General features: G+C 36.4%; 4 protein-coding genes across 4 annotated transcripts; 1 reads left to right on the top strand and 3 right to left on the bottom strand.

Annotated features, from left to right (window-relative positions):
* Positions 1–982: 982 nt before the first annotated feature.
* Positions 983–10,148, top strand: LOC147550935 (protein BLISTER-like). The gene is made up of 13 exons (XM_086671121.1): positions 983–1,661; positions 2,301–2,955; positions 3,109–3,710; positions 4,778–4,897; positions 5,351–5,416; positions 6,066–6,176; positions 6,484–6,560; positions 6,796–6,863; positions 7,666–7,776; positions 8,233–8,423; positions 8,604–8,672; positions 9,058–9,213; positions 9,703–10,148. The coding sequence occupies exons 1-13, from the start codon at positions 1,587–1,589 to the stop codon at positions 9,781–9,783; spliced, it is 2,382 nt and encodes a 793-aa protein (XP_086527247.1). The 5' UTR covers positions 983–1,586; the 3' UTR covers positions 9,784–10,148.
* Positions 10,149–10,172: 24 nt separating this feature from the next.
* On the bottom strand, positions 10,173–13,652 carry LOC147550933 (glutathione transferase GST 23-like). The gene is made up of 2 exons (XM_086671124.1): positions 11,145–13,652; positions 10,173–10,774 (listed from the first exon to the last, which is right to left on the bottom strand). Exons 1-2 carry the CDS (start codon positions 11,460–11,462, stop codon positions 10,418–10,420), a joined length of 675 nt encoding a protein of 224 aa, XP_086527250.1. The 5' UTR covers positions 11,463–13,652; the 3' UTR covers positions 10,173–10,417.
* LOC147550934 (putative F-box protein At1g19160) lies at positions 12,216–13,360 on the bottom strand. The gene is made up of 2 exons (XM_086668510.1): positions 12,860–13,360; positions 12,216–12,806 (listed from the first exon to the last, which is right to left on the bottom strand). The coding sequence occupies exons 1-2, from the start codon at positions 13,358–13,360 to the stop codon at positions 12,216–12,218; spliced, it is 1,092 nt and encodes a 363-aa protein (XP_086524636.1).
* A 4,501-nt stretch (positions 13,653–18,153) lies between the features above and the next one.
* Positions 18,154–19,783, bottom strand: LOC147550932 (F-box protein At1g20360-like). The gene is made up of 2 exons (XM_086669489.1): positions 19,570–19,783; positions 18,154–19,456 (listed from the first exon to the last, which is right to left on the bottom strand). The coding sequence occupies exons 1-2, from the start codon at positions 19,676–19,678 to the stop codon at positions 18,282–18,284; spliced, it is 1,284 nt and encodes a 427-aa protein (XP_086525615.1). The 5' UTR covers positions 19,679–19,783; the 3' UTR covers positions 18,154–18,281.
* Between the last annotated feature and the right edge of the window lie 7,537 nt (positions 19,784–27,320).

Raw genomic sequence — 27,320 nt, 5'->3', positions numbered from 1 at the left:
GCAAAGCCTTGCAAACACCTTGCAGAGCCTTGCAAACACCTTGCATTGCAATGCAAATGGTTTGCAAATTAGTTTTGAATTGATTTAACATGAAATTTGTTAAAAATTATTATATTTTGTCTAATAGAATGTTGTATCGAAAAACTAGCTAAAACCCCTACAAATTCATAATAGTCATTTTATAAGCTCTAGCACCATCATTTTACTTTTCTTCGAAAAACTTCCAAAGCTTTCATGAAATTCTCAATTTGAACATAAATACCAATCATGATTGTCAAAGAAAAAAATATTTCTCACAAGCATTTCATCTAACAACTTTATAGCTATTTCAACCAACCTACGTCTTGTATAACCAACTAACGTTGCATTCCAAGCAACAACATCTCTTTCAAGCATTTTATCAAACACATTGCTTGCATCAACTATACTTTCACAACTTCCATATAAATCCAACAAATAAGTTTGAACATAAACATCAAAACTAACAAATTGTTATCCATCATTCATAACTCAATGAAAATAAAGCAATGAAGAAGTTGGATTATACCTTGAAACACTATCAAATTCTCCTTCCATTGAAAGTATATAAAACTTTCTCTCTCTAGAATTTAGAACCAAAAACTAAATCAAACCCCTTAAAAGCCTCTTCAAACAACAAGCAAATAGATTAAATCACCAAAACCTAAAAACATTAACCTATCTTATAGCCAAAATCGATTCAAACCCCAGAAATTTTAATCGGCGTCGACAATCCAACTCGGTTCGTTCATGAGAAAAACTCAAGTTCCTGATTTATTAGTTAGATTATTACTAGGTATTTCTAATTGAATGAAGGGTATTTTTGACTCTTAAAAAGTTGGTGCCTTTAAAAATGTCCTTCAAGCCTATTTTTATAACTTACTTGGGGCCTAGCTAGTTAAAAAGATGGGTTGTCTTTTTAACAAAAAAATACAAGAAATTGGGCCTCCTGCCCAATTTCCTCAACACTATCAACCACTTCTACAATCAAGTGGTGACAGTCTTCTCTTGTTGACTCGGTCGTCCGAGTCTACCAGGAAGCGGTGGCACGATGAGCTGGCGCTTCACAAAAACTACGGGAGTTTTCACCAGTAACGTTGTCATTTCCACGTGTACAATTTTAATTGGTCATATTTCAAATTAACGTGGCTCTGCAATTTAACAAAGTACCAAATTAAAATTCTCAGAACTGAGAAGAGAGAGAGAGAGAGATTTTGCATGAAAAATTTCTCAAATCTCTCTCACTTCTCCGTGTCAGATCGGTATTCAAAACCCTAGAGATCTCAATCTTACACAGAATTCAGGGTTATTAATTTAACAGATTCGTAATCCTTTTGATTATTCCCAATCAGTTCAAAAGTGAAACAGCAAAGATTTGGAGATTGAATTGAGGTGATGTTATAGGCTTTGATATTTAGTATTTATGGGGATTTGATTTGATGATGCCGTTGTCGGAACGGTGAATTTTGTTTGTTTCAACTAGGGTTTCTTTTGTTCTGTGTGTTAAATTTGTGAGAGAAAAAATCATATCTTTGTTGAATTACAAGTGAAATTTTGCTTTGATTCTAATGGCGTCGGTTCAAGTTTTGCCCAACCCGGTATCTTCTTCACGTAAGCAGAATCTCGAAGCTGGAAAGCGCAGGGTATGGTATTTAACTCATTGCATTTGGATGATGATTAGGGTTAAGATATTAGTTTAGGAACATTATGAATCTACCAACTTGATTTTTAAGTTAGATAATTTCAGTATGAAAGTGAAAGAATCAAAGTAAATGGTAGTAAAAATAGGTATCAATGAGCCAATTGAGCAAACATTAGCTCATATCTCACGCCCCAACTAGAATTTAGTATTAGCTTATTAGTAGGAGTGTCTCAGTTTTTACCATGATTGATATACTCGATTATTTAGTAGTATCCCCAAAGATATGTTTAGACTGTATAATAGGATTTGGGCTTGAATATAATTGAGAGGATTTACAGTTAAAGTGATTGAAAATAATAGAAGTTTATCAACTTTGGTCTGATAGAGAACTGAGATTTACGAACCAAACAATATCAACACACAATGCATAGTTGATTTTACTTTTGGCCGAGTCAATTGACTTGATTGGAAACTAGTTTCTGACATTAAAATGGTGTGTAAAAAATTTGTGAATTATACAAATAAATTAGAATTTAACCAGTAGTCGAGATTCATAAGTTTTATGCGATTGTTGCTTTCTTTTTAATTCTGTTAGGCTCGAGAGGTTATCCACTCCTATGATAAATTTTCCCCTTTTCAGCTGGAAGAGTTTCGTAAGAAAAAAGCAGAGGGACGGGCCAAAAAAGTTGGGTCAACTGGCAAAGCGCAGTCTATTGATGTTAACCAATATCAGAAAAAGTCTGATACTGTACGACTTTCAGATTCAAATGGGGCTTCTACATCTGAAAGAGATGGTTTTTCTTATAATGAACCTCTTGCAGTAGTCACAATTGGTAAAGCCGAGGTGTTTGATTTGCCGCATACCACTGAGACAGGTTTCTCTAGTGGGAAAAACAGTAGCCCTCTTGTCAATGCCAAATCATTTTATTCTGAGACATTTCACAACCCCAAAATTGACCATTCTAGATTGTATGGTGATTCAACTCGTTCCGAATCACCATATGTTAATTACAGTCATTTACATGAAGATAACAATGGTAGCTTTGGCAATGATAGAGTTCGAGAACCAGCATATAACAGTCCGTTAGACCATTATGGTGCTATTAATTCAGTATATGGAACAGGAGACATTGCTAGGGATGATTATCAATCTAGTTATTTCAACAAAGATAAAGGTGGACAAGATGAAAACTCGACAAAGAAATATTTAGCTAAAGAGCCAGATACATCTCCAGTGAAAAAAGACACTGGTTTGGGCAGCATATCAAGAGGCAGTTCTGCTACCTCGTACGCAGGTAAAACTTTTAAGGTGTGAAGAAGTTATACTTATACCTGCTTGATTCCTACTCTCTCCCATGCACACATACACACAGGTACACACATGTACACACATGTACACACATGTACACACATGTTTAGGCCTGAGAATTTGTTTTTATGCATTGTAGATTCTATTCAATCTAACACCAACATAACGGAGCCTGTTTCCAAAGTCGAGTATATGCATGGTGGTCTGGATTTCAGCGGTGCTGCAATCCTTGAAGGAAGAAGGAAGTTTAGTAGCTCTATTAATCATCAATCAGAAACAGACAGTGCACCTGGGCTGTCACTGGAGTCAAACTACATGAATTTTAGTTTAGATTACAAAAGCTCTTTTAATCCTGTCCCACTATATCCAGCCATACCTGAAACTGGGAATCGGCGAACTCGCCCATCTTTCCTCGACTCACTTAATGTGAATAGAGTCTCTTCAGAGTTCAACTCTTCCCTAACTGACTCAAAATCTGAACCATTTTTTTCTAAAAGTTCCTTGGAAAATCCAGTTTCATCTGCTTCTCAGCAACCATGTGCTAATACTGTTACTACTAAACTCTTGGATAACATAGTAATTCCCATTACACTTAGTACGCCGGAGTCTCTTATTAATTCTTCACATTCTGAGGGGAATGGGGGTGAACTTCCGGGACAGAATTCAAAGGATAATTTTGTGGAGTGGAAGCACGAGTCTTCTTTGCGGAAACATGATGAAGACTTCGCTGCATTGGAACAGGTTTATATTCTTTTCCGTTTTGTGTGTCACTTCTTCTTTTTGGATAAGATTTGTGTTTTTACTATGTGCTGTTCACAGATTTTTTTATTATGATCTGTTTGAGTGTGAAGTTAGGATATGGTTTTCGTTAGATAAATCTTCTCGATAGGCGCTCATGAATCTCTTCAACTCTTCATGTAGGACAAGAAAGGGGAAAGAGAACTAAAGACGAAAAATAATAGTATTATAAGATAGAAAGCACTAGCATCACACGAATACGAGCTAGGAATCACTCCTAGAGCCTTTAGGCATCACACCTTTGGGATATTTGCATCACACAAATACATATAGCTTGAATAGCTGCTGGAAAACTCTTTCTCTGTCCTCAAACAGCAGGAATACAGGCCTTATATAGGCATAAAACCCGCCCCTGACATCTTTACTTGTAGACTTTTGAACTTCTAAACTCTTAGGACACTAAAAGATATCATAAGAGACATTAAAGAGACACTATAAGACATTAGAGACATTAAAGAGACACTAAAAGACATTAAAACTTTAAACAAAGTGGAACCATTTTGGATTAGACCCACATTATTCAATGTGGGCCCTTCATTTAAGACATGCCAAATCAAAATTTGGGCCTTAGAATCTTTCTTTTGACGCCTCCAATACACCTTTTGTGGTTGTTGCTGCCATTCATCTCTATCAACTCTCCCTGGCTTGAGGAAACTCGACCCCGACGAGTTAATTGCATGAAACTTCTCATAAAGGTCTTGGTCGAGTCTTTGAAACTCATCAACTATATTTTGGGTAATGCCATTGTTTGGTATTTGAGGATAATACTGTTCTCCTCTGGGGAATTTAGGCTTCTCAACTCTTCTAATAGTGAACTTCTGGATTTTTTCCTTTGCATTGAAGTACATTCTTTTCTTTGAGGAGCTTGATTTCTTTACTGATCTGGTGGTAAAACTCTGAAGTGCAATAGAATACTGTAGTTTCTCAGTTGCTAATTGTTTACTCTTTTATTTAATTTGATGTGATTTTTCTTAAACAATTGCTTCTTATAGTAGTTTACTTTGTTGCAGCATATTGAAGATTTGACACAAGAAAAATTCTCACTCCGGCGAGCTCTTGATTCTTCACAAGTTTTAGCAGAATCATTGGCTGGAGAAAATTCATCCCTCACGGATAGCTATAACCAACAGGTGGATTTCATGAGTTATTTCTGGTATTAAGATTACATCGACCAGCCTACTACTCCGTGAATGTTTGGTTTGTCGAACTGCAATCAGTTTTTAATTCTCGACTCTTGAGCTTGCTATAGAATGTTCCCTTTTTTGCATGATAAAGTAGCAGCCGAGATGTTCTTTTCAATTTTTAAGAATTGTCGGAGAAATTGTTCCCTTAAATTACTTTCATGCATGCCCGTAATTGTCTCTTTTTCTGGTTAGATTTAACCCAAGTTGATCGATTGGTGAAAATGAGAACAACTTCCTTTATGTAAAATGAAAAACTAATTGAATCATGATGGCTAGGATCCTTTTATTCTTCTCCTCCACCTCCTTCTCTGTGTTGGTTTATTATAAAGTGACAGTCCCTGTATGTTATATGTAATATATTTTGGTTTTGTTATTTACATTCATCCTGGATTTTATCAGGGGGCGATGGTTAACCAAATAAAATTTGACATGGAAAGATTGCAGGATGAAATCAGAGGTCAGCTGGTTAGTAGACCCTCCCACTCTATAGCTGATATTAAGTCTTATTATATCCTTCTTTTTGTGATTTTCTGTTCGAACCATCTGGTATGTGTTGTTTAATAATTTGGGGAATAAAATGTGTTATTGGATTTTGGATTGAAAAGGAATAGTGAACCTTGAGATTTAGGTTTAGCAATTTTGTTATGCATGCAGAAATTTATATTTATGCTCTTCAGCTTTAGTGCTAGTGTTTTATAAACTCCTCATTTAAAATTTTATTCTTAGGTCAGGTAAAGTAAATGTTTACCTCTGCGTTCTGTATGCCAAAATATATTGATTTTCATTTAGGTTAGCATATTTACGCCGTGCCTCTTCCATTTAGCAGTGCGTTTTTACTTCCTCAGATTGTATCAACAGGAAGGACTTCTTTTACTTCCACAATAGTCACAAATCCTGAAACATACAAATATTTGTTTTTAAAATTGTCTTTTACCTTCAAAATATCAAGAGTCAAGACCTATAAGTTGTATTTTGTTACTAAAGGAAACTCTTGTCGTTCTTCATACTTGTTCAAGTTAGATTGGGTTTTGATAAGTTATTCTGACCTTGTGTTTTCTATTTATTCATCATTGGGTTCCCTATATTCCAATTTAATTTTGTTCTTTGGTGACAGCTTGAAATCGAGTCTATCAAAATAGAGTATGCTAATGCACAATTAGAATGTTCCGCAGCTGATGAACGGGCAAAAATATTGGCTTCTGAAGTTATTGGTTTAGAGGAAAAGGTATTATGCTCTTTTGGTCGTTATATTTATTTCGGTAGACGACTCACCTTCTGCAAAACTCTAGTTTTGGATGTCACTGATTAAGGACTATTACAGTCTACAGTTTTAGATGTTTATTGATAAACATCAACTACTTCATACTCCTTAATTTATACATACAGGGGTAATTATATTATCTGTATGGCAGTATCAGTGCGCCATCTATTCTATGCACACGGCAGACAGCACATACACAAGTATATAGACGAGCATGCACGCTGTTCATGACTTCATGCCAATTTACTTCAGTTTTAATAATTTTATGTAGGCACTTAGATTGAGGTCGAGTGAGCTAAAGTTGGAGAGGCAATTGGAGAATTCAAGTGCTGAGATTACTTCATACAAGTACGCTCAACGTCTTCCAGTTTCATATTCTTCTTGATGTCCTGAAATACGTATTCTGCTTTACCGAGATAGGAACATCTTGACATCTTACTCCACTTGAATAATCAGCTTATCGAGATCGCTTCTACTTATCTCCGTTTTTCTTCTTCAGTCATATTTCATGATTCATGTATGCTTGTTCAGATTCTGCACCCCTTACCAAGTAACTGGAATTCTTAAACCTTAATTCATACAGGAAAAAAGTCTCTATCCTTGAAAAAGAGCGTCAAGATCTGCAATTGACAGTTGGTGCACTACAAGAAGGTAAGTTGACGTGTTACATGGCCATATTTTGTGGAGTAGTAGTTTTTGGTATATATACTTTGTGGGAGCTTGTCATATTAGTTCAAGATATTCTTCAATATAATTTTCTTATGTAGTTTAGTAAAAGTTACATGAGCGATCATTTGCTTATGTAGTCCTCGATGGCTTTTGAAACAATGTTTTCGCAGTGTGGGTGATTTAAATAGGTGCCACTTTGGAAATCTTAGCAGTTGTAGTCTTGCAATTAGCAGGATTGTTAACTAAAAACAGAAAAATCCTGATTCCCTAGCTATGGTCAAGAATAGAAAGACCTAGATGAATTGGAAGTCATTAAGGGAAAAGACCATGTAGTAGGTCTTTCAGACAAGTTTGCTACTTGCAAATGTCTTCACTTCAGCATACCGGCAATTGGCCCTGTCCCAGAGTTTTGCTATCTGGCTCGGGGAGTCTCCAGTGTTCTGACAGTTTAAGACTGTGTAGCTATATTACCAAAGCAAGTGCTAAAGTGATTTAGGAGGGGACAGAGACAGTAGTGCAGTAGTTAAACACTGGGAAAAGGGGGCTAATGTACTCCCCACAAAGGGGGATCATCCTCATTAAAATTTATATGGGTAAAATCAAAAGGGGGATCATCCTCATTAAAATTTATATGGGTAAATCAAGGCGGAGGCTAGAGGCACAGGGAAGGGTTTAGTCTGTGTATAAATAGAATATGTACATTATAATTATTAAGTGCCTACTTGCAGTGTTTTAGATGATGTCAGTTAGTTATTACTTATCTTGTCCTACTTACTGAATGCAGAGAAAAAGCTATTGCAATCTAAGTTACGGAAAGCATTTGGAGGTGGAAAATCAATTGATGCTATTAAATCTCCGTCTGTTAAAGATATCTCAACTTCTACAGAAGATTTAGGTATCCTTTTTATATTCTTCTCAAGGAACAGATATTCGCCCTTTTGTTTGAGTCAAGTAGACATATCCTATTAATCTTACTTAGAGTGCCTGAAGATGTGATGTTTAATTGATGGGTTAAGCACTTAAGCCTTCTATTGGACTTTGGCCCAAACTGGATTCCTGACCACGAGGGTTGTTATTCGTTCACTATTTATTGCATTGAGCTGGTTGAGTTAGTCTTGAATGCATTCAAACCGTAAGACCAAACTTAGCTGAGATTATGGTGAACCTAGCAAAGTTATATGATTCTTGACATGGATTTCTTGCTTCAAATTTTTTGTACTTTATATTTCACTTCAGAAGATTCAAAGTAATGAAACACCACAAGCCATCTATAACCATTTTTTAAACTCTATTTTTCTTAGGGTTGTAATTGAAAACTCACTGAGCTGCAATTAATTATCTCGTCATTCAGGTATTGAAGTTTCCGATTTGACTCCTGGGGAGGCAAGTGGCGGGAATGTAATGTCGGGTTCCTCTGATATGGAAATGCAAGATATTGCATCTCTGCTCCCCAGTGGTGGCTCCGATCTTTCAGTATCATCTGCAGCTATCCCAGCTGAACAAATGAGAATGATAGGGAACATTAATTATTTGATTTCTGAGGTACTGCAATTTCTGTCATTTCGCATTTCGTGTTTTTCATGTATCCTTGTGGAACCAAATTGGTATTTACTGATGAAGTCAGAATATTAAATTCCTTTTTACAAGTTTTCTAGTGATCATATTATTATCGATCACGGGGAATAGAATATATACAAAGATTAAGATATTGCATATTTGCAGTTAGCATTGGAGAAAGAAGAACTGATACGAACTTTGGCTTTTGAATCATCTAATAGTTCAAATCTGAAGGTAACTTCTTACTAATGGAGTTTGAGATAGTTACGCGTGAATTTCGCCAATAAATCTTGCATCTTTTTGTTGTTGCCATTGTATTTTACTGTTTATGCATATCTCAACAAGTTCCGACAGTTGCAAAAATATAATCAACAATATCTATATCGTGCACGTCTAGGAACTGGTAAGTTTAGCAATCTTTGAGTTCAATTTTCTCATATGGTAGGTGATCAAAATTATGATAAGAGCATTAGAAATCTCTTGCACTTAAGGGAACCTTATTCCAAATTGACCTCAAAACCATTGTGCGAGTCTTGACATGGTATAACTGATTCGGAAATGTTACATATATATTTTTTAGTTGTGTTCATTTTCATTTCTTTCTCATCTTTTCGTGAAGGAATTGAACAAGGAATTATCCCGTAAACTAGAAGCTCAGACTCAAAGATTAGAACTGTTGACAGCTCAAAGTATGGTAAATGGAAATATCCAGACTAGACAATCAGATACTCTCATAATGCAAGATAGTACATCATATACAGATGAAGGAGATGAGGTATCCTATCTTATCATATATTAAAGTTCATTTTATTTTTTCTCAAGAAACTTGGATATATTTCACGGTGGTTCACACTTCCGTCGAGTGATAGAGATAGAGTCATAGACTAATAGTATATATCATATCAGGATGTAGTAGATAGGTTTTATGTGTTTATAGCATGTTTGGTGTACAGTGTACTTAGAAATTAGTTAAGGTTGTGTTGGGTATTAATTCTTTTATCTTGTTCGTTAATTACATTTATCTTTTGGTAAATTGAATAGAATGAGTTAGGGCTATCGTCCTGTCTCCTTGTATTCTCATGGCTTCACTTCTTTTCCCTTTCTCTTCTCCTCCCCCTCATCTGACTCTTGCGTAGTGGCTATAACTACTAGTATACATAATCTTCTAGTTCGAAAATTGAAATAGTGTCTTGATGTTCTTCTACCACTGTAAAGTGCAAGCGATTACTTCTATAACATTTTATTGGTTTACTTTTTCGACCAGGTAGTGGAGAGAGTATTAGGTTGGATAATGAAGTTGTTCCCAGGCGGTCCATCGAAGCGCCGAACAAGCAAGCTTCTGTAATTATGAGTAATAGAATACCTGCAACACAAAAAGTTATGTGTTCTTTTTCCAAACTTTTTCTCGTTGAAGGCGTGGGTGGAATTCACCATCTGTATATTGAGAGGCGTAAAGTTTAGCTCCATTCTCTACACAATTTGTTCCGGGTCGTGTATTGTTCACATTTAAAAAACTGTTTGTTTTGCTTTTTCTTTTAGATATTGTATAACAGAATGAGAAAAGTCATGCTAGCTTAGCACATGGAGTGTTTTGTGCATCAATATCTGTTATTGGTTTTTGTCTATCAACATTTGTGTTATATTTTGTGAAGACAATGGGGGGAGTAAATGATATCAATCTTAAAGATATAATGGTTCTTCTTTTGCTTATCTCTTTCTCAATGTTATCTTGTCTTTTAGGTTTAAATGCATATCAACCGATGTCATACGTCATAAGTGGTTGAAATTTGTACATTCAAGCAAGTAACCACGGAACCATCTCGTGTGAGAGGTCGTGTATGTAATAACAACTACATTACCATTGTCTCAAACAATTTAATGATATGATCGACACCACGAGGTCGTCATCTCAAGATAATTTCTTGACAAAATACATATAGTGATAGAAATAAGCAAGAGGTGGTGGACCAATCCACATACTAATTTTCCAAAACCTGCTCCCTCAAACGTTTGAGAAGAGCTGCAAACTTCTCCTGATCATATATGTTCTCTTTGATTGTTGGTACTTGTTTGAAATTTTCTGTCCATGCATGCAACTTGGGGAATGTTTGGATCTCAATCAACTTTATACCAATCGCATCTTCAATCGCAATCACCCAGTAAGCCATCAATCCAAATACCAAATCTGTCATTCCAATCATCTCGCCCCCGAAAAACTTCTCTCTGAATATTCCCATAGCTTGTTCTTCAATAATCTTTAACATTCCTAATGCATCTTTTATCTTTTTCTCTTGTTCTTCCCCTTGTGTGGTAAAGATTGTCCAGAAAATCATGCCCTACACGAAAAAAAGTCATTTATAGTAATGTAATACTATAACCCCATTGCAAAGTTTGGATTTACATAGATATTTATCGAGTAGGCGTTTTCTTATTGTAATTATAGTCACATATCTAAGGACGATCTAAGGTGTAATAAGTGTTGGTCGATGAGGCTGCTGTCAGCTAGACCGTGACCAAGTAGTCCCTCGGGTCACACCAAGTGTGACATATTAACACCGGTATATCCCGGTTCGTAAAGCAATAAGCACAAGTACTGCATGATATATTACTATCACACAGTCAACTGATTTGATCAAAATCCAAGTTAGTAGACAAAGGTCATCGTAGATAATAATAAACCGTTACAAAAGTACAACATAACGTTACCTGATCTTCGAAAAACTTAGTCCAAAACCGTGACACCGATCTCTGATAAGGATCTTTCGGCAGTAACGGATAACCATCCGGCCATGTTTCTTCGATGTATTCGAGGATAACGGTGGATTCAGAAATTGGTCTTCCATCATGAACAAGGACTGGTACTTTCTTATGAATTGGATTGTAGTGTAAGAGTAGATCACTCTTGTTAAAGATATCTTCTTCTATGTACTCAAATTTTATACCCTTTAGTTTCAAAGCCCAAATAACTCTGAAAACGAAAGGACTGCACCAATTTCCAAAGAGCTTCAAATTTACTTCTTCCATGTTTTTAATGGTTTGAACTTGGAAAACAATAGCTACCCTTAAACCCTAATTAAAGGCCTAGAAGAACTCTTCCCTTTTTATATTGAACCATCATTATAAAAAATCAGAATACTAGAACCTTGGATAATGGGGAAGTGGACTTTTTTGTATTTCCTTCACCTACAAGGTTCTCTCATTTTGAAGTCAAAGTTTTTATGAGATAATCTAAACTATTTTACATTATTCAATGGAGTATTTTAGTCATTTTTATCAATTGTGTCAGTATCAATTGATCTGAATAAAGAGGAGAAATATGATAAAAAGCAGTCCCGAAGCAAAGCAGTGGGGCCGTCCGAGGGTCCCCGGACTAGCATGAGTTTCTACTATTCAAGCTTAGCACGGATCATGCCTAGTCTAAGTGCCTTCGGACTGTGCCTATTCCTGGAAGTAAAAAGAGCGAGACAGGTCCAAGAGTAAAAAATGTGGGGCGCCATAGACGTATTTACACCCCTTCTCAATGACGAATTTACACTGTTCTGCACAGTGTCTTATGTTATTCCAACCGATCGTGAAGAAATACAGTCTGTTATTCATCATCTCAAAAGTGAAAAAAGAAACATACTGATGGTTTTGGATTTATTTTTTGTGTTCACAGGATACTTAGCCATTAGTAGAAGAGGATTTGGTTAACATGGTAAAATTCTTCTTTCAAGCTTCAATGGTGAATCGGGAAACAAATCAAACTAATATAACCAAAACGGAACTATTGTGCCTCTAAACCTCAGTAAGAGTGCTTGTAATAGGAACACACAATAAAGAACCTGCCAAAGATGATCTATCTTTGGAAGGTAAAGGTTTTGAAACACCAGTTCGGACATCATGTTCAACCCGTACACGTACATAGCACCCAAAGTCGTAGGGGATGGTGGTTGAGATGTTTAACAAAAATCTCTGACCATCAAAGAACAGTGGTCTAATATGACGTACGGGATCACTCACAGGATTTATCACATCTTTTCTCTTAATTTTCCACTTGTTGTTTTCATAATCATGGAGTACCCAAGTTACTATTTCATGTTTAGAGGTAGCCACGACAAGAATAACTTCATCTTCTAAAACTCCAAGCCAAGTACATTCCCACCAAGCTATGTCCACTTCAACTGTTATTACGGTCTTTGGTATTTCAATCATCCTACTCTCTTCTTTATCCAAATTGAATGCAACAATATATCCTTGTTCAGTTAACCAATATATGATCCCTCGATAACAAACAGGAAGAGTATCTTGACATAAAAAATGTCTTTTCGACCCGTTAATACCATAGTTTATCCTGGAAGACATGTTGGAGTCTCTCCAACGCCTTTCCTTGGCAAAAAAATCATGAATTTAAAAGCCATGTATGCTTCAACCAAACAAACCAAAGTGTAGTGACTGTAGTCATACTGGCCGGAGGAAGTTGACCCATAAAAGATTATTCCATAATTAGGAGATAACTTTTTGTAGGGAGATGGAATATATTTATATTTCTTGGTTAAAGGGTTGTAGATGTAAGTGTAGTATCCAGTGTCAACAATGAGAAGGCCACCACCACTAGCAGAAAATGATGGTTGAGGAACAATGAATGGTGTACAGTAGTTATGAGGCGGTAAGCTTAGGGTAAAGGTGGTTTCACTAAGGAGATTGGGTGAATGGCAATCAAAAGATAACAGAGTTGGAAGACGTTCTCGTGATACTGAAATAAACGTAGAATGACCTCCTCGAGCTGCTGTTTGAAGAAGACTAGTAGTGTGTTTGGTGACAAAGGAAGGATCAGAGATGAAAGAGTACCATCTTTTGTTGATAACTTTTAATTGTCCTAATGTTTTTGCAAGCAGTCTTATGAGGATTTCACAGAGGAGGTCATCGTTTAGGTTGTCCATCTTGTCATAGTTTGGTTACTACTACAATTACTACTACTAATATCGTTGTTGTTGTTGTTGATGATGTTGTTGTTGTCGTGGGGTTTGATGATGACCATTGAATCCTGGTGTTTGGCGAAGGTAAACAAAAAAGGGTTTAGGGTTTATGAGATTATGAAGTTTATAACAATGATAACCAATGGACAACTCATTGAATGTCTGCCTTGAATTAACTGATTAGCCCAAATCCAAGTTCTTCCCAAAGTAGATGAGAGAGAGAGGGAGAGACAAATATGTGATTTGCTTTTGAGGTGAAGAGAGGAAAGAAACGGGTGAGTTGTCTTGTTATTTATAGGTGGGAAAGATTTGGGGCCTTAAGTAATTTTAATCGGGAAGTCCTGACTCCTACAACAGTGAAATTTGTAAAATTTTCCGTCAAGATCTACCAAAATCAAAAATATAATATCAGAGCAACTCCTGTACGGGGTTGGAGTCGTTCTAACTAGGGAGCCATAGAACTGGACTCCCTGAGGAGATCCCTAAGGGGAGGGGCACTACTCCCAAACCCCAACGGTCATCTCATTCTCTTTTTTTTTCCTCTTCTCTTTCATCTATTCTCTCATCTATTCTCTCTTTCAATCTTGGTCTACTTTTTTTCTTATTCACTAATGGTCAATCTAAACTCCGGTTTTAATATAGAAATATCGTCATTCTCTATATCGTCATTTTCAATATCCACAACTGCGAAGCAATTGGGAAACGACCTAATAAAATATAGAAATACAAAATCAGTTTTGTTTGCTGCAAAAAAGGATATTAGGTAAACATTCTCAGAAATGTTAACACAGAAATTGGGAAAGCAATTGAAATATTTAAATTTCGGAACATTAAGAAACACAACGACAACATTACGGTAAATGTTTCTAACATGTTATAAAATGTTGGCAGAAAGATAATAATGTTAAAGTAAGGTGTGAAAATGCAAATATACCGTTGTTTCCATTCATGGTAACAGCAGCTAAGATGCAACTATTAAAACGTGTTTTCGCGAATGTCCCATCAATATAGATTACATGACGACAATGTTGAAAGTCAAGGATAGATGCATGAAGGGAAATAAGAACTCGAACAAATCTATTAGAAGTGGGATCGATTTGCAAATCGATTCAACTATGAGGATTAGTAGTTGCTGCTGATGTCGAAAATTGGCTCTCGGTTAAATCAGAATGGAAAAGGGAGTTGATGCATGACAACCTCCATTATGATGGTATATTCTGTTTAGTGAGGGGAGATTCCTCTGCTTAGCTCTGCTTTTCTACTCTGCGTCGCTCCTTAGCTCTGCTTCTCTGCTCTGCTTCTCTGCTCTGCTCCTCTGCTCTGCTCCGCTCCTCTGCTCCGCTTCTCTGCTCCGCTCCTCTTCTCTGCTCCGCTCCTCTGCTCTGCTTCTCTGCTCCTTGCTCCAGTTCCTTACTCCTTGCTCCAGCTCCTGATTCCTTGCTCTTGTTCGTCTGTTTCCGAGGGGGGAAAACCTGCAAAGGGTTCGAAAACCGCTCCGACGCTCAAGACAATCAGGGTGCTCTTTGCAGTAAAAGAATGAATGTTGATCGATCCTTTTGGGGGGCGAGTTATGAGAACTCTGAGTATGGGGTGATCTTTTCTGGAGTGAAGAGATCGTGTCCTGCGAAGAACGAAGTAGGGGGCCTTTTATAGGCGAAGTTAGGCCGACTATGATTAATGGCGGTGGTGAGGCGGTGGCCGTCAAACCGTAAAGGAAGTTACCTCTTTTCCGTATCTAGGGTTTCTCTTCGAGTCTATCCCGGATCTTTGATAAGTGAAAGTTCATAAGTTTAAGGATACTTTGTATATATCTTGCCGGAGTGATAGACTTTAAAGGAGAAGTTTCCTCTTCTAGATACGTGGAGTCCAATCGGGCTTAAACACTTCAAGATGTGAAGCCGACTGAGATCTTTCTAGAAAGTACGGGATTAAGTCATTAGGTCGCGTTGATATCTCCCCAGTCCTGGGCGTAAGATATGGGCCGAACCTGTGAAGACCCCCCCTTATTCCTTTTAAGATCCCAAGGTTGATCTATCCATGCCAAGGGCGTTTACTGCAGAGCTGATATCTTTCGGCCGATCTCCCAGTTAGGGGAACGTATGGTGGACCGTCAGGTGTTTAGCTGTCCTGCTGCCTTAAGCCGAATCGTTCCAAGAGACTTCAGGTCTGGTCTTTGACTCTTCAGTCGTTAGTCAATGGATGAACATTTTATGCATCATCAGTTGTCAAAGCATCTACGTACCACTTCAGTTTTGCATAAGAATCACCCTCCTGCCCAAATACTTTATCCATTGCCACTTTCTTACCACCGAAAGAAAAGTAATAGCTCAACTCAACACCGTAGTCATCCCGAAACTTCTCTTTAACTTCAGTTGTACTCCAATTAGTATGTTTTCTAATGTCTTGATCGATGAGACTACCAACCAATTTACTAGACAACTTGGGATCTGAAGGTTTGAGAACGACATCCGAACAATCATGTTTCAGTTCATACTTTTTCAATAAAAACACATGTTAACATCCCAATGGTGCCACAGCATGGACTTTCCAATTACATCCAGGTTTTGAGCAAACGGCAGTCACACGGCCCGATTCATTCTTGATAAATTTGTAGTTATTCTTTGCGGTAATGGTATATCGACCAAGAGCGTGTCGAAAAGCTTTCACACCACCGGGGAATGTTTGGCCATACTCAGTAAATATGTCGCCCCATGATTCACAAACTAATTTCTTGTCATTGTTTTGAGAAGTAGCAAGTGCTCTATCCGGTTCCATAGTTGAAAATTCTGCAAGTGGAATGAACAAATGATTATATACAATAAGAATATGAACAAATGCTCAAGACATTAAAAAGAATGTTATTAGCATTTTGTGAAATGTTTAGATGTACTGGAAAAATGTCAAAGACATTCTCATTCAGAAACAACCCCGAATATGAAGAGCAAAAATATACATTTAATTGAGAAAAGTCTTCTCATTAGTGAAGAAGTGTCGGTATTTTGAAAGTAATGCTTCTTGCAATTCAACAAATGTTTCAACCACTACTTAAAATGTTTGCATAATAGTAGAGTGTTCTGAACAAAACGAGTAGTTCTAGGAATAATTTCACAAATTGTGCGGACGACACAAAATGTTATAGAAACAAAGGATTTTGTTTAAAACACTTCAAATAATGTTTACGTAAACATAATTGTGTATGTATAACACCCACAAACTAAAACATTGTTAAATGGAAAATCTGGATATAAATGGTTCAACATTTTTAAAAATATTCTTTGCATTGCGTAGAATGTTTACATAAACTGTAGAGTATTGTGAACTAGATGATAAGTTGTAAGAAAAATTAACAAAACTTGTACGGAAAAACTAAAATGTTACAGAAACATTCTCACCAAAAAGGATGAACAACATCAAAAATCTCAAAATCTTCAAGAAAGGTGAAGGATATATAAGAGGAAAACCAAGAAATAGAAACATTACCTGAACTTATCGGTGAAGAAGATGACAAAATCGAGATGTTTAGAGAGAGAAGATGATGAATCTCTGTCTTTTGGATGAAACAGAGATTAAGATAAAGGCTGAAAAGACGAAGAAGATGAAGCTTTTGAAGGTCTACAAACGAAGATAATGAGAAAACTTTTGAAGGTCTTAAAACGAAGAAAATGATTGAATATGATGAAGCTCCCTCGAACAAGTTCTGGTTTCTTCAAAAACGAGAAAGATGATGAAACCAGACTCGGTTTCTTTCCAAACGAGAAAGAGATATGAAGAGGTTTAGGAAATGTAGAGAGAGAAAAACAGGAAAAGATTTTAGAGAGAGAAAGAGATATGGAATTCCGGTTTTATAGAAAGAAAGAGAGTTGATTTTATAGAGAGAGAATGGAAAGTTGATGAATATATATAGGAGGGTAAAAGAGGGAATATGAAAGTATAGGAGGTCTCGGAGATGCGTTTTTGGGAGGGATGGTGCCTAGAGATCCGTATTTGGGTTTGATTTGGGATAATATTTGAGTATATGGTTTTATGTGGGTTATTATTGCGGGTTGTTTTTTTTTCTATTTGGGCCCAAAATTTGGGTGTTTCATCAAAATTTTTGTATCAATTTATCTCAAGAAAGTGGAGAAATATGATAAAAAGCAGTCTGGAGGCAAAGCAGTGGGGCCGCCCGAGGGCCCCGAACTGGCATGAGTTTTTGATATTCAAGCCTAGCACGGATCATGTCGAGTCTAAGTGCCCTCGGAATGTGCCTATTCGTGGAAACACAAAGAATGAGACAAGTCCAAGAGTAAAAAATGAGGGGCCGCCTATAGACGAATTCACACCCCCTTTTCATGTACAATATCGTTTTCTTTGTTGAGAGTACAACATCGTTGTTGAAACCAAAGTCTCACAATCGGGGGTCACGGATAATGAAGGTCCTTCTCATCTTATCCATGTAGTCATTCTTTTTACATCGCAATGAAAGTCATGCTAAGAATGAAGATGAGCTAAAGTTCACTCAGATCTAGAACAATAATGACGTTTTTATTAGGCTTTTCAAAGAACAAACGTAATGATCCGATTTTTGAAACTGTCATAGTTTGAATATGAATTTAGGTTTTTCTTTGTGTTATTCCAACTGATCGTTAAATGGTTTTGGACTTATTTTTTGTTCACAAGGTAATTAGCCATTAGTAGAAGAGGATTTGGTTAACATGGTAAAATTCTTCTTTCAAGCTTCAATGATGAATCAGGAAACAAATCATACTAATATAACCAAAAGAAAACTGTTGTACAATTCATAATAAATACAGTACCCAGTACAATAAAAAATAAAATTGATTTTTAACCAAAAGTAAATACCTAAGTTTCATGATAAGTTCCTAACCAAATTTCAGTTACCCCTCTAAACCTCAGTAAGAGTGCTTGTAATAGGAACACACAATAAAGAACCTGCCAAAGATGACCTATCTTTGGAAGGTAAAGGTTTTGAAACACCAGTTCGGACATCATGTTCAATCCGTACACGTACATAACACCCAAAGTCGTAGGGGATGGTGGTCGAGATGTTTAACAAAAATCTCTGACCATCAAAGAACAGTGGTCTAATATGACGTACGGGATCACTCACAGGATTTATCACATCTTTTCTCTTAATTTTCCACTTGTTGTTTTCATAATCATGAAGTACCCAAGTTACTATTTCATGTTTAGAGGTAGCCACGACAAGAATAACTTCATCTTCTAACACTCCAAGCCAAGTACAATCCCACCAAGCTATGTCCACTTCAACTGTTATTACGGTCTTTGGTATTTCAATCATCCTACTCTCTTCTTTATCCAAATTGAATGCAACAATATATCCCTGTTCAGTTAACCAATGTATGATCCCTCGATGACAAATAGGAAGAGTACCTTGACATAAAAAATGTCTTTTCGACCCGTTAATACCATAGTTTATCCTCGAAGACTTGTTGGAGTCTCTCCAACGCCTTTCCTTTGGCAAGAAAATCATGAATTTAAAAACCTTGTATTCATCAACCAAACAAACCAAAGTGTAGTGATTACAGTCATACTCGCCGGAGGAAGTTGACCCACCAAAGATTATTCCATAATTAGGAGGTGACATTTTGTAGGGAGATGGAATAGATTTATATTTCTTGGTTAAAGGGTTATAGATGTAAGTGGTGTATCCATCCTTAACAATAAGAAGGCCACCACCACTAGCAAAAAATAATGGTTGAGGAACATAGTGTGGTGTACCGTAGTTATGAGGTGGTAAGCTTAGGGTAAAGGTGGTTTCACTCAGGAGATTGGGTGAATGGCAATCAAAAGATAACAGAGTGGGAAGACGGTCATATGTTTGCGAAATAAAAGTAGAAACACCTCGAGCTGTTTGAAGACTAGTGTGTTTGGCGACAAAGTAAGGATGAGAGATGAAGGAGTACCATCTTTTATTGATAACTTTTAATCTACCTAATGTTTTTGGAGACAGTCTTATCAGGATTTCACAAAGGAGATCGTCGTTTAGGTTGTCCATGAATGGTGTTGTCGTTGTTGGGATACAGTAGTAGTAATATTCTGCAAAGAAAAGAAAGAGATCAAAAACTAGTTATAGATAATGAATCATGGGAGAAGAAAAAAGTATGTATTATAGAATAGGAGGATAATAAACCCTAGCTGGCTGCCAGTACCTTCTCCTCCTTGTATTCTCCTTCTCACATTCCTCATGGTTTGGTTACTACTACTACTCCTAGTATCGTTGATGATGTTGTTGTTGTCGTGGGGTTTGATGATGACCATTGAATCCTAGTGTTTGGCGAAGATAAAAAAAAAGGTTTAGGGTTTATGAGATTATGAAGTTTATAACCATGATAATCAATGGAAAACTCATTGATGTCTTGAATTAACTGATTAGCCGAAATCCAAGTTTTCCCAAAGTAGATGAGAGAGATAGGGAGAGACAAGTATCTGATTTGCTTTTGAGAGGAAGAGGAAAGAAACGAGTTGCCCTGTTATTTATAGGTGGGAAAGCTTTGGGGCCAAAGTAAGTTTAATCTGGAAGTCCCGATTCCTACAACAGTGAAATTTGTAACAAATTTCCGCCTAAGATCCAAATATAATGTCAGAGCAACTCCAATGTACGGGGCTGGAGCCGTTCTAACTAGGGAGCCACCGAACTGGACTCCCTGAGGAGAGCCCTAAGGGGAGGGGCACTCCCAAACCCCAACGGTCATCCTATTCCCTTTTTTTTTCTCTTCTCTTTCATCTACTCTCTCTTTCAATCTTGATCTATTTTTTTCTTATTCATTAATGGATAATCTAAACCCCGGTTTTAATGACAATGATATTTTTAAGATATGTTAAATATGAGTCATCAATTTGATTTAACGAATGATGAGGTCGAAAAAACTTTAGATTTTTTTTTGAAATATCGAACTCATTTGTTATTGCTAAGCATTATACTCCACTAGATGATGTTGTGCTCATTAACAATTACTTGCACATCGCAACTTATTCGGTTATTGGAAATGACAAAAAATGATGTATTTTTTGGAATAAAATTGTCCAATACTTGAACAAATGTACAAACGAAAATCGTGCTTCGAAGCGTCTTAAATGTTATTAGATCGAGATTAACAAGCAATGCTCGAAATTTTGTGCTTATTTGGTCATGTTACAATGAAACCCAAAAAGTGGAGAAAACAATTGTGATCGGAGAATTATTTTTCCTGGACCCGTGTCTTTATTTTTTATTTTTGAAATCATTATCTGCTTATTTTATTTTGCAGTCGACGTATGCACATGAATTGTTTAAACAAAACAATCTCAGCAAAACTATTAAATTCGGTAATTGTTATAAAATTTCGAAAGACCGCCACAAAAGAAAACCTTCTATCTACCCGGACGAAGGTTCACAATCTATAAGTACCCAACAAAGGCCACTTGAGAGAAAGTAAACAAAACAAAAGGTAAAGTCGAAGAAAATTCTGCAACTTTTATGACATCTAAGTTTTGGGATAAGAAAGACGTGCATTAGGAGAAGAGGGTTAGACTTATTCAAGATTCAGTATCTAGACTTGATGGGTAAAGATACTTCAGACATGACTTCCTTACAACTAGCTATTAGAAAGTGGTGGAAGAATATTTAAATGGGAATTCGACAATTAATGTTAAACATTTAGATGGGAATTCAACCGTCGGATAGTTATTTTCCGAGGAATAAATTCTCTAAGGAATCCATATTTTTTTGCACATCCTCCGGGTCATATTTTATTTTAGTCCAAAAATTCACTTGATCAAACATTGTCCCCTAATCTTCATCTTTTTTATCACCCTCTTTCCTCTCTTCTCATCTTTAACTTATTGCCCTCTCTTGTTGCTTTCGTTTTTTTTCTCTATCTTTCTCCCTCTTCACTGACTATATATATATATATATATATATATATATATATATATATATATATATATATATATATATATATATTCACTGACTATTTCTCTGTCGTTCTTACTCTAGATCTCTCTCTCTCTTGCATTGTAGATCACTCTCTCACTAACTATATCTCTTTCTTTCACGCAGTCTCCCTCTCTTCCTCGGTTTGTATAGATTTCTCTGTGGAAATCACGGAGTTCGTAGCCACGAAACGTTTTGTATCTACGAATTATTTTGTAGTCACGAAATCGTCAAGCCCACGAAACGTTTTGTGGCCACGAAATAGTCATGTCACGAAATGTTTTGTAGCCATGAAATGGTCATGGTCACGAAATGGTTCGTGGCCATGACATCGTCGAGGAGGGTCTCACCAAAAACCCTCATCGATGTTGGGTTTCAACGAAGGGAACGCTTTCCTTTGTAAGAACGGTGTCTGTGCGAGAGGGGAGAGAAACAATGAAATTGAGTATGAATGAAGGAGAACTTGTCTCCGATTATGTTTCAAGAGTATTGTCTAATGTTAACGAAATGAAAAAGTGTGGTGAAAATGTGATGATGTTCGGACGATGGAGAAGATTCTACGGTCTTTGACACCTAAATTTGATAATGTGGTTATTGTCGTTGAAGAATCAAAAGACTTGGAATCCATGATTGTTCGGTTGATCAAGTACTTCAAGCAAAACTCACTTTAGAAGAAAAACAATATACACCCAAAAAACAAAGAGACTATGAGTGTTATGGTAGAGGTTATGATAATCGTAGAAGAGGCTTTGGAAGCCAAAGAGGAAGAAATTTTTTTAATAGAGGAGAACAACTAAACCAAGAGGAAGAGGTAGAGGAAACTTTACTAGACCTTACAATAGTCAAGGTATAAACAAAAGGGATATTGAATGCTATAATTGTCAGAAGCTTGGGCATTATAGTAATGAATGTTGGTATAAAAATGAAGTTAAAGAAGAATCAAACCTTGTTGAAGATGAAGTAAAATTAATATTGATCTTACATTGTTATTTTCGTGTGATGGTCTTGATGAATCACAAAAAAACGCCTGGTATTTCGACACAGGTGCAAGTAATCGTATTTGTGGAAAAAGAGAATTGTTTGTTGAAGTGTGAAAGGGTGTGTAAAGTTCGTTGACTCCTCAAAGATATCGGTGCTACGAAAGGTAATATCCCCATTCAATTAAAAAATGAAAAACATAACTATATTTCCGATGTTTATTATGTTCCCGCAATGAAAAATAACATTTTGAGTTTGGGACAACTTTTAAAAAAGGCTATGATATAAGATTGAAGGATCTTCATGTGACACATTAAGACATAGAAGTGGAATTCTAATTGCTAAGGTGACGATGGCAAAGAATAGATTATTTCCCTTAAACATTCAACATGGCGATGCAAAATGCTTAAACTCTATTGTGAAAGATGAATCTTGGTTGTGGCACTTGAGACTTGGGCATCTAAACTTTGATGGGATGAAGACCTTGGAAAGCAAGAATTTGGTAAGGGGTTTACCATGTATTGATCACCCAAACAAAGTGTGTGAAGGGTGTATCTTTGGCAAGCATCATCGAACAAGTTCTCTAAAGAAGGAAGGTGGAGAACATCTAATATATTGGAGCTTGTGCATATCGATGTTTGTGGTCCATTGAAGCCAATGACAAATGTAGGTAACAATTACTTTCTCACTTTTATTGATGATTTTAGTAGAAAAACATGAGTTTATTTCTTCAAAAATAAATCCGAAGTATTTGAAGTATTCACAGAGTTCAAGAACATAGTTGAGAAACAAAGTGGTTTTATGATAAAGAAATTAAGGTCCGATAGAGGTAGAAAATATACCTCAAGAGCATTTGATATGTTTTGTAGAGAACATGGGATTGTTCATGAACTTACTCCGTCATACACACCACAACTAAATGGAGTTGCCGAAAGGAAAAATCGCACCATATTAAACATGGCAAGAAGCATGTTAAAAGAAAAAAGTTTTCCTAGAGAATTTTGGGGTGAAGCCGTTGCATGTGTCGTATACTTATTAAATTGATGTCCCACTAAAAGTGTCTATGTGAAGACCCCTCAAGAGGCATGGGGTTATTACAAGCTTAGTGTATCTCATTTAAAGATATTTGGATGTATTGCTTATGCAAAGATACCGGAAGCAAGAAGAACAAAACTTGATGACAAGTGTGAGAAATGTATCTTTCTTGGGTATAATGAGCAAACGAAATGTTACAAGTTGTTTAATCCAATTGTCAATAAAGTTCTCTTTAGTAGAGATGTGATATTTGAAGATGATTTGACATGAGAATGGAAAGGAAAAGAAATTATTCAAGTTGAACGTACACTTGAAGGAGAAGAAGAAGAAGATGCACCACCAAGAGAATTCCAAAGAGACACACAAACACCATCGTCCTCATCTCCATCATCCTCATCATCGGGGGGAAGTTCTAATGAAAGGCCAATGAAAACTGGGAAAATGCAATGAATGGAGAAATTAGTGCAATTGAAAAAAATGATACTTGGGAATTGACAAGTTTGCTAAAGGGATATAAACCTATTGGTGTCAAGTGAGTGTATAAGACAAAGAAGAATGCAAGTGGAGAAGTCCAAAGATATAAAGCAAGACTTGTAGCTAAAGGTTACAAGCAAAGAGCCGACATTGATTATAGTGAGGTATTTGCTCCCGTTGCTCGTATGAAAATAATAAGATTGTTAATCACTATAGCGGCTCAATATTCATGGAAGATTTATCAACTTGATGTCAAGTCGGCATTTTTGAATGGTAACTTAGAGGAAGAGATATATGTGTACAACCTTTGGGGTATGTTAGATAGGGAAAAGAAGATAAAGTTTATAGGTTGAAGAAGGCCCTTTATGGGTTAAAGCAAGCTCCACGTGCATGGAATGCAAGAATTGATAAGTATTTTCAAGAACATGGGTTTGAAAAGTGTCCTCACGAGCACACTTTATATATGAAAATGAAAGAAGATTAAGGTATGTTATTTGTTTGTCTCTATGTTGATGATTTGATATTCACCGGTAATGATTCAAGATTATTTGAAGAGTTTAAGAAGAACATGGTTAAGGAATTTGATATGACAGATATTGGATTAATGGGTCATTTTCTTGGTATTGAAGTGAAGCAAATGGAAAATGACATATTTATTTCTCCAAGTGGATATGCTAAGGGAGTCCTTAAAAGGTTTAAAATGGAGTCATGTAATCCGGTAAACACCCCTCTTGAAAGTGGAGTGGAATTGAGAAAATGCACAAGAAGAAGTGATGTTGATCATACATATTTCAAAAGTTTGATTGGAAGTCTACGTTATCTTATATGAACAAGACCGGATATTCTTTATGGAGTTGGGCTAGTGAGTTGGTACATGGAGACACTAGATGAATCTCATCTTAATGTTGCAAAGAGGCTCCTTCGATATATTAAAGGTACGCTCAATGATGGTTTATTTTTCTCTCGTGCACAAGATTTTAAGCTTATCGGTTATTTTGATAGTGATTGGGGTCGAGACTTAGATGAAAGAAATAGTACATCGAGATCTGTATTTTTTAAGGGTTACACGGCATTTACTTGGTCTTCCAAGAAATAACCCATTATGACTTTATCTACTTGTGAAGCGGAATATGTAGCCGTTAGCTCTATGGTTTGTCATGCAATTTGGTTAGGAAATATGTTGAAGCATCTTCAATACCCTCAAGTTGGTCCAACAGAAGTGTTCATTGATAACAAATCGGTTATTGCTTTAGTCAAGAATCTCGTTTGTCATGAAAGAAGCAAGCACATTGATACACGCTACCATTTTATTCGGAACATGTTAAAGAAGGTGATATTGAAGTAATGTATTGCAAGTCTCAAGATCAAATAGCAGATATATTTACGAAGCCCTTGAAGCATGATGTCTTTGAAAGATTGAAATGGATGTTAGGTATGAGAAGCTATGGTAATTTGGTTTAAGGGAGGATGTTGAAAGTGGGCTTCTAGACCAAATTTGGGTTTGGGGCTAATATAAAATGTGGGCTTGAGTGATGTTATCAAAATAGAAGGGGCAAAGAAGAAAAATGACTCCTTGAAATTAATTAAAAGAAGTAGTAGAGTTCCTTATGTCTACAACTTGAGTAAACTTAGAGAGGCCTTCTTTGGAGATCCCTTTGTGAAGAAATTTGAAGTAATCAACTGGTGTGTACTTATAGCTATTATCTAATGTTTTTGAATGTCTTTTTCTTTGTTAATGAAAGAACAACAACAATGTTAGTGTTTATGTTAAATCAAGATTTGTAATTGAAGGATGGTTAGTTTAAGTATATCGTGTTAGATCTCTTATGTTATTGTTGTTATTTGTTCTTAATCTCCAACAAAAACAAGGAAGAAAGAAAAAATAAGAAGAAGAAACAATTATAATTTTTGGAGAAAGGTAATTTGGGAAAGAAAAAAAACCATGCGTTGAAATTAACTGACAGTTTTTTAAAAATGAGTCAGTTTTGAATTTATGAAAAAGAAGAGACCAAAAAGGAAGCTGATCACAAACTAGGGAACTAAAAAAGAAATAACTCTTTTTTTAATTAGCCAAAGTCGCAACCATATATTAAGTTTTATTAGTTGTTATAATCTTTTTTTTTTTTTTGAAGCCAAGGGAACCATTTCCATTAATAAGTGATAAAATCACATTGTTTACATGGATGATACATCATTCTTATTTCTCTCTTCTGAAAACTTCATGAGAGTTACATACCTTTAAATGCAAAGTGCCTCATGAAGAGAAAGAAATGGGACTAGACACAGACTCAATAAAATGACCCTAAAGGTCGAGAATGAGAAGACCCTGAAGGTCGAGAATGAGAAGACCCTAAAGGTCGTGAATGAGAAGACCCTAAAGGTCGACAAAAAGAAATAATAATACAAAAACTAATATTAAAATCACCACCGTAGTCTACACCGGAAAGTCGTCGCCGTCACCGGAAAAACCGTTTCATCACCGGAAAACCGTCTTCATCGTCGGAGAACCGCCCCCATCACCGGAGAACCGCCCCCATCACCGGAGAACCACCACCACCGGGGAACCGCCGTCAATGTAACCACCCACTGCCTCATATCTTAAATCACCGGAAAATCGCCTATGTCGCCGGAAAACCGTCAACACCACCATCACGGAATCCACAAAGTCCCCCACCACCACCATCATTGGATTATGTAATAACAAAAGATCTGTTCAATGATCGAACTTGTTCTTCAAAAAGGTTGAAAACCTGTCTGCAAGTAATGAAAATAAAATTAATGGATGGAGGTTTTGGATCTGTGTTGGTATTTGGTAAAGAAAGAAAAGAAAGACGATGGAAGAATGTGGTGGCGTTGGATCTCTCTCTGTTAGGGACTTAGGGTTGCTTGAAAGAGAAGAATCGGAAATGATGAAGAAAATTAGGGTTTCCCAGAGAGATTCAATGATACAACATAAGTGGTTTGACAGACAAGCGTTTCGATCAGACTAATTATTAAAACAAAGAAAAAGAGGAATCCGGCGAAGGGAAGACCCTTCGCCGGAGAAGCCAACCAAGATCTGGAACTGTAACGAGAATCTTCTAAAAAAACCACAAAGCCTATCTCCTACTCCTGTTTTCCTCTCGGATCTTTGTGGTTGTCAATACTTATTTGGATTATTGACATCCAGAAGAAGAAGAAGACTCGAACAGCACACCCCCACCACCCACTGGCCATTGCCACCGGTAGAGAGAGAGAGAGAGAGTTCGGGAGACTATCTTTTTTTTTAGTTGTTATAATCACGTCCCACTTTTAATGAATTTTAATTGTAATAATTGCAAATTTGGATTGAGAGTCCGTCATTGTAATTGAAAAAAACTAAAAACTCCCAAAATCAAGAGATTCCCAAAATTTGGAGTTTGAGCCCAACACATAGGATTTGCTATTATGAGTTGAAATAGATAGACGTCAACCAAAATTTGTAACAAAATTGGTCTAATTCACCGATTTGATCAGCAATCA

The sequence above is a fragment of the Eschscholzia californica genome, unplaced genomic scaffold (assembly GCF_041429995.1).
Source record: "Eschscholzia californica isolate CP2 unplaced genomic scaffold, dmEscCali1.0.p SCAF_3, whole genome shotgun sequence".
NCBI lineage: Eukaryota > Viridiplantae > Streptophyta > Magnoliopsida > Ranunculales > Papaveraceae > Eschscholzia > Eschscholzia californica.
This window is presented reverse-complemented; position numbering and strand designations above follow the sequence as displayed.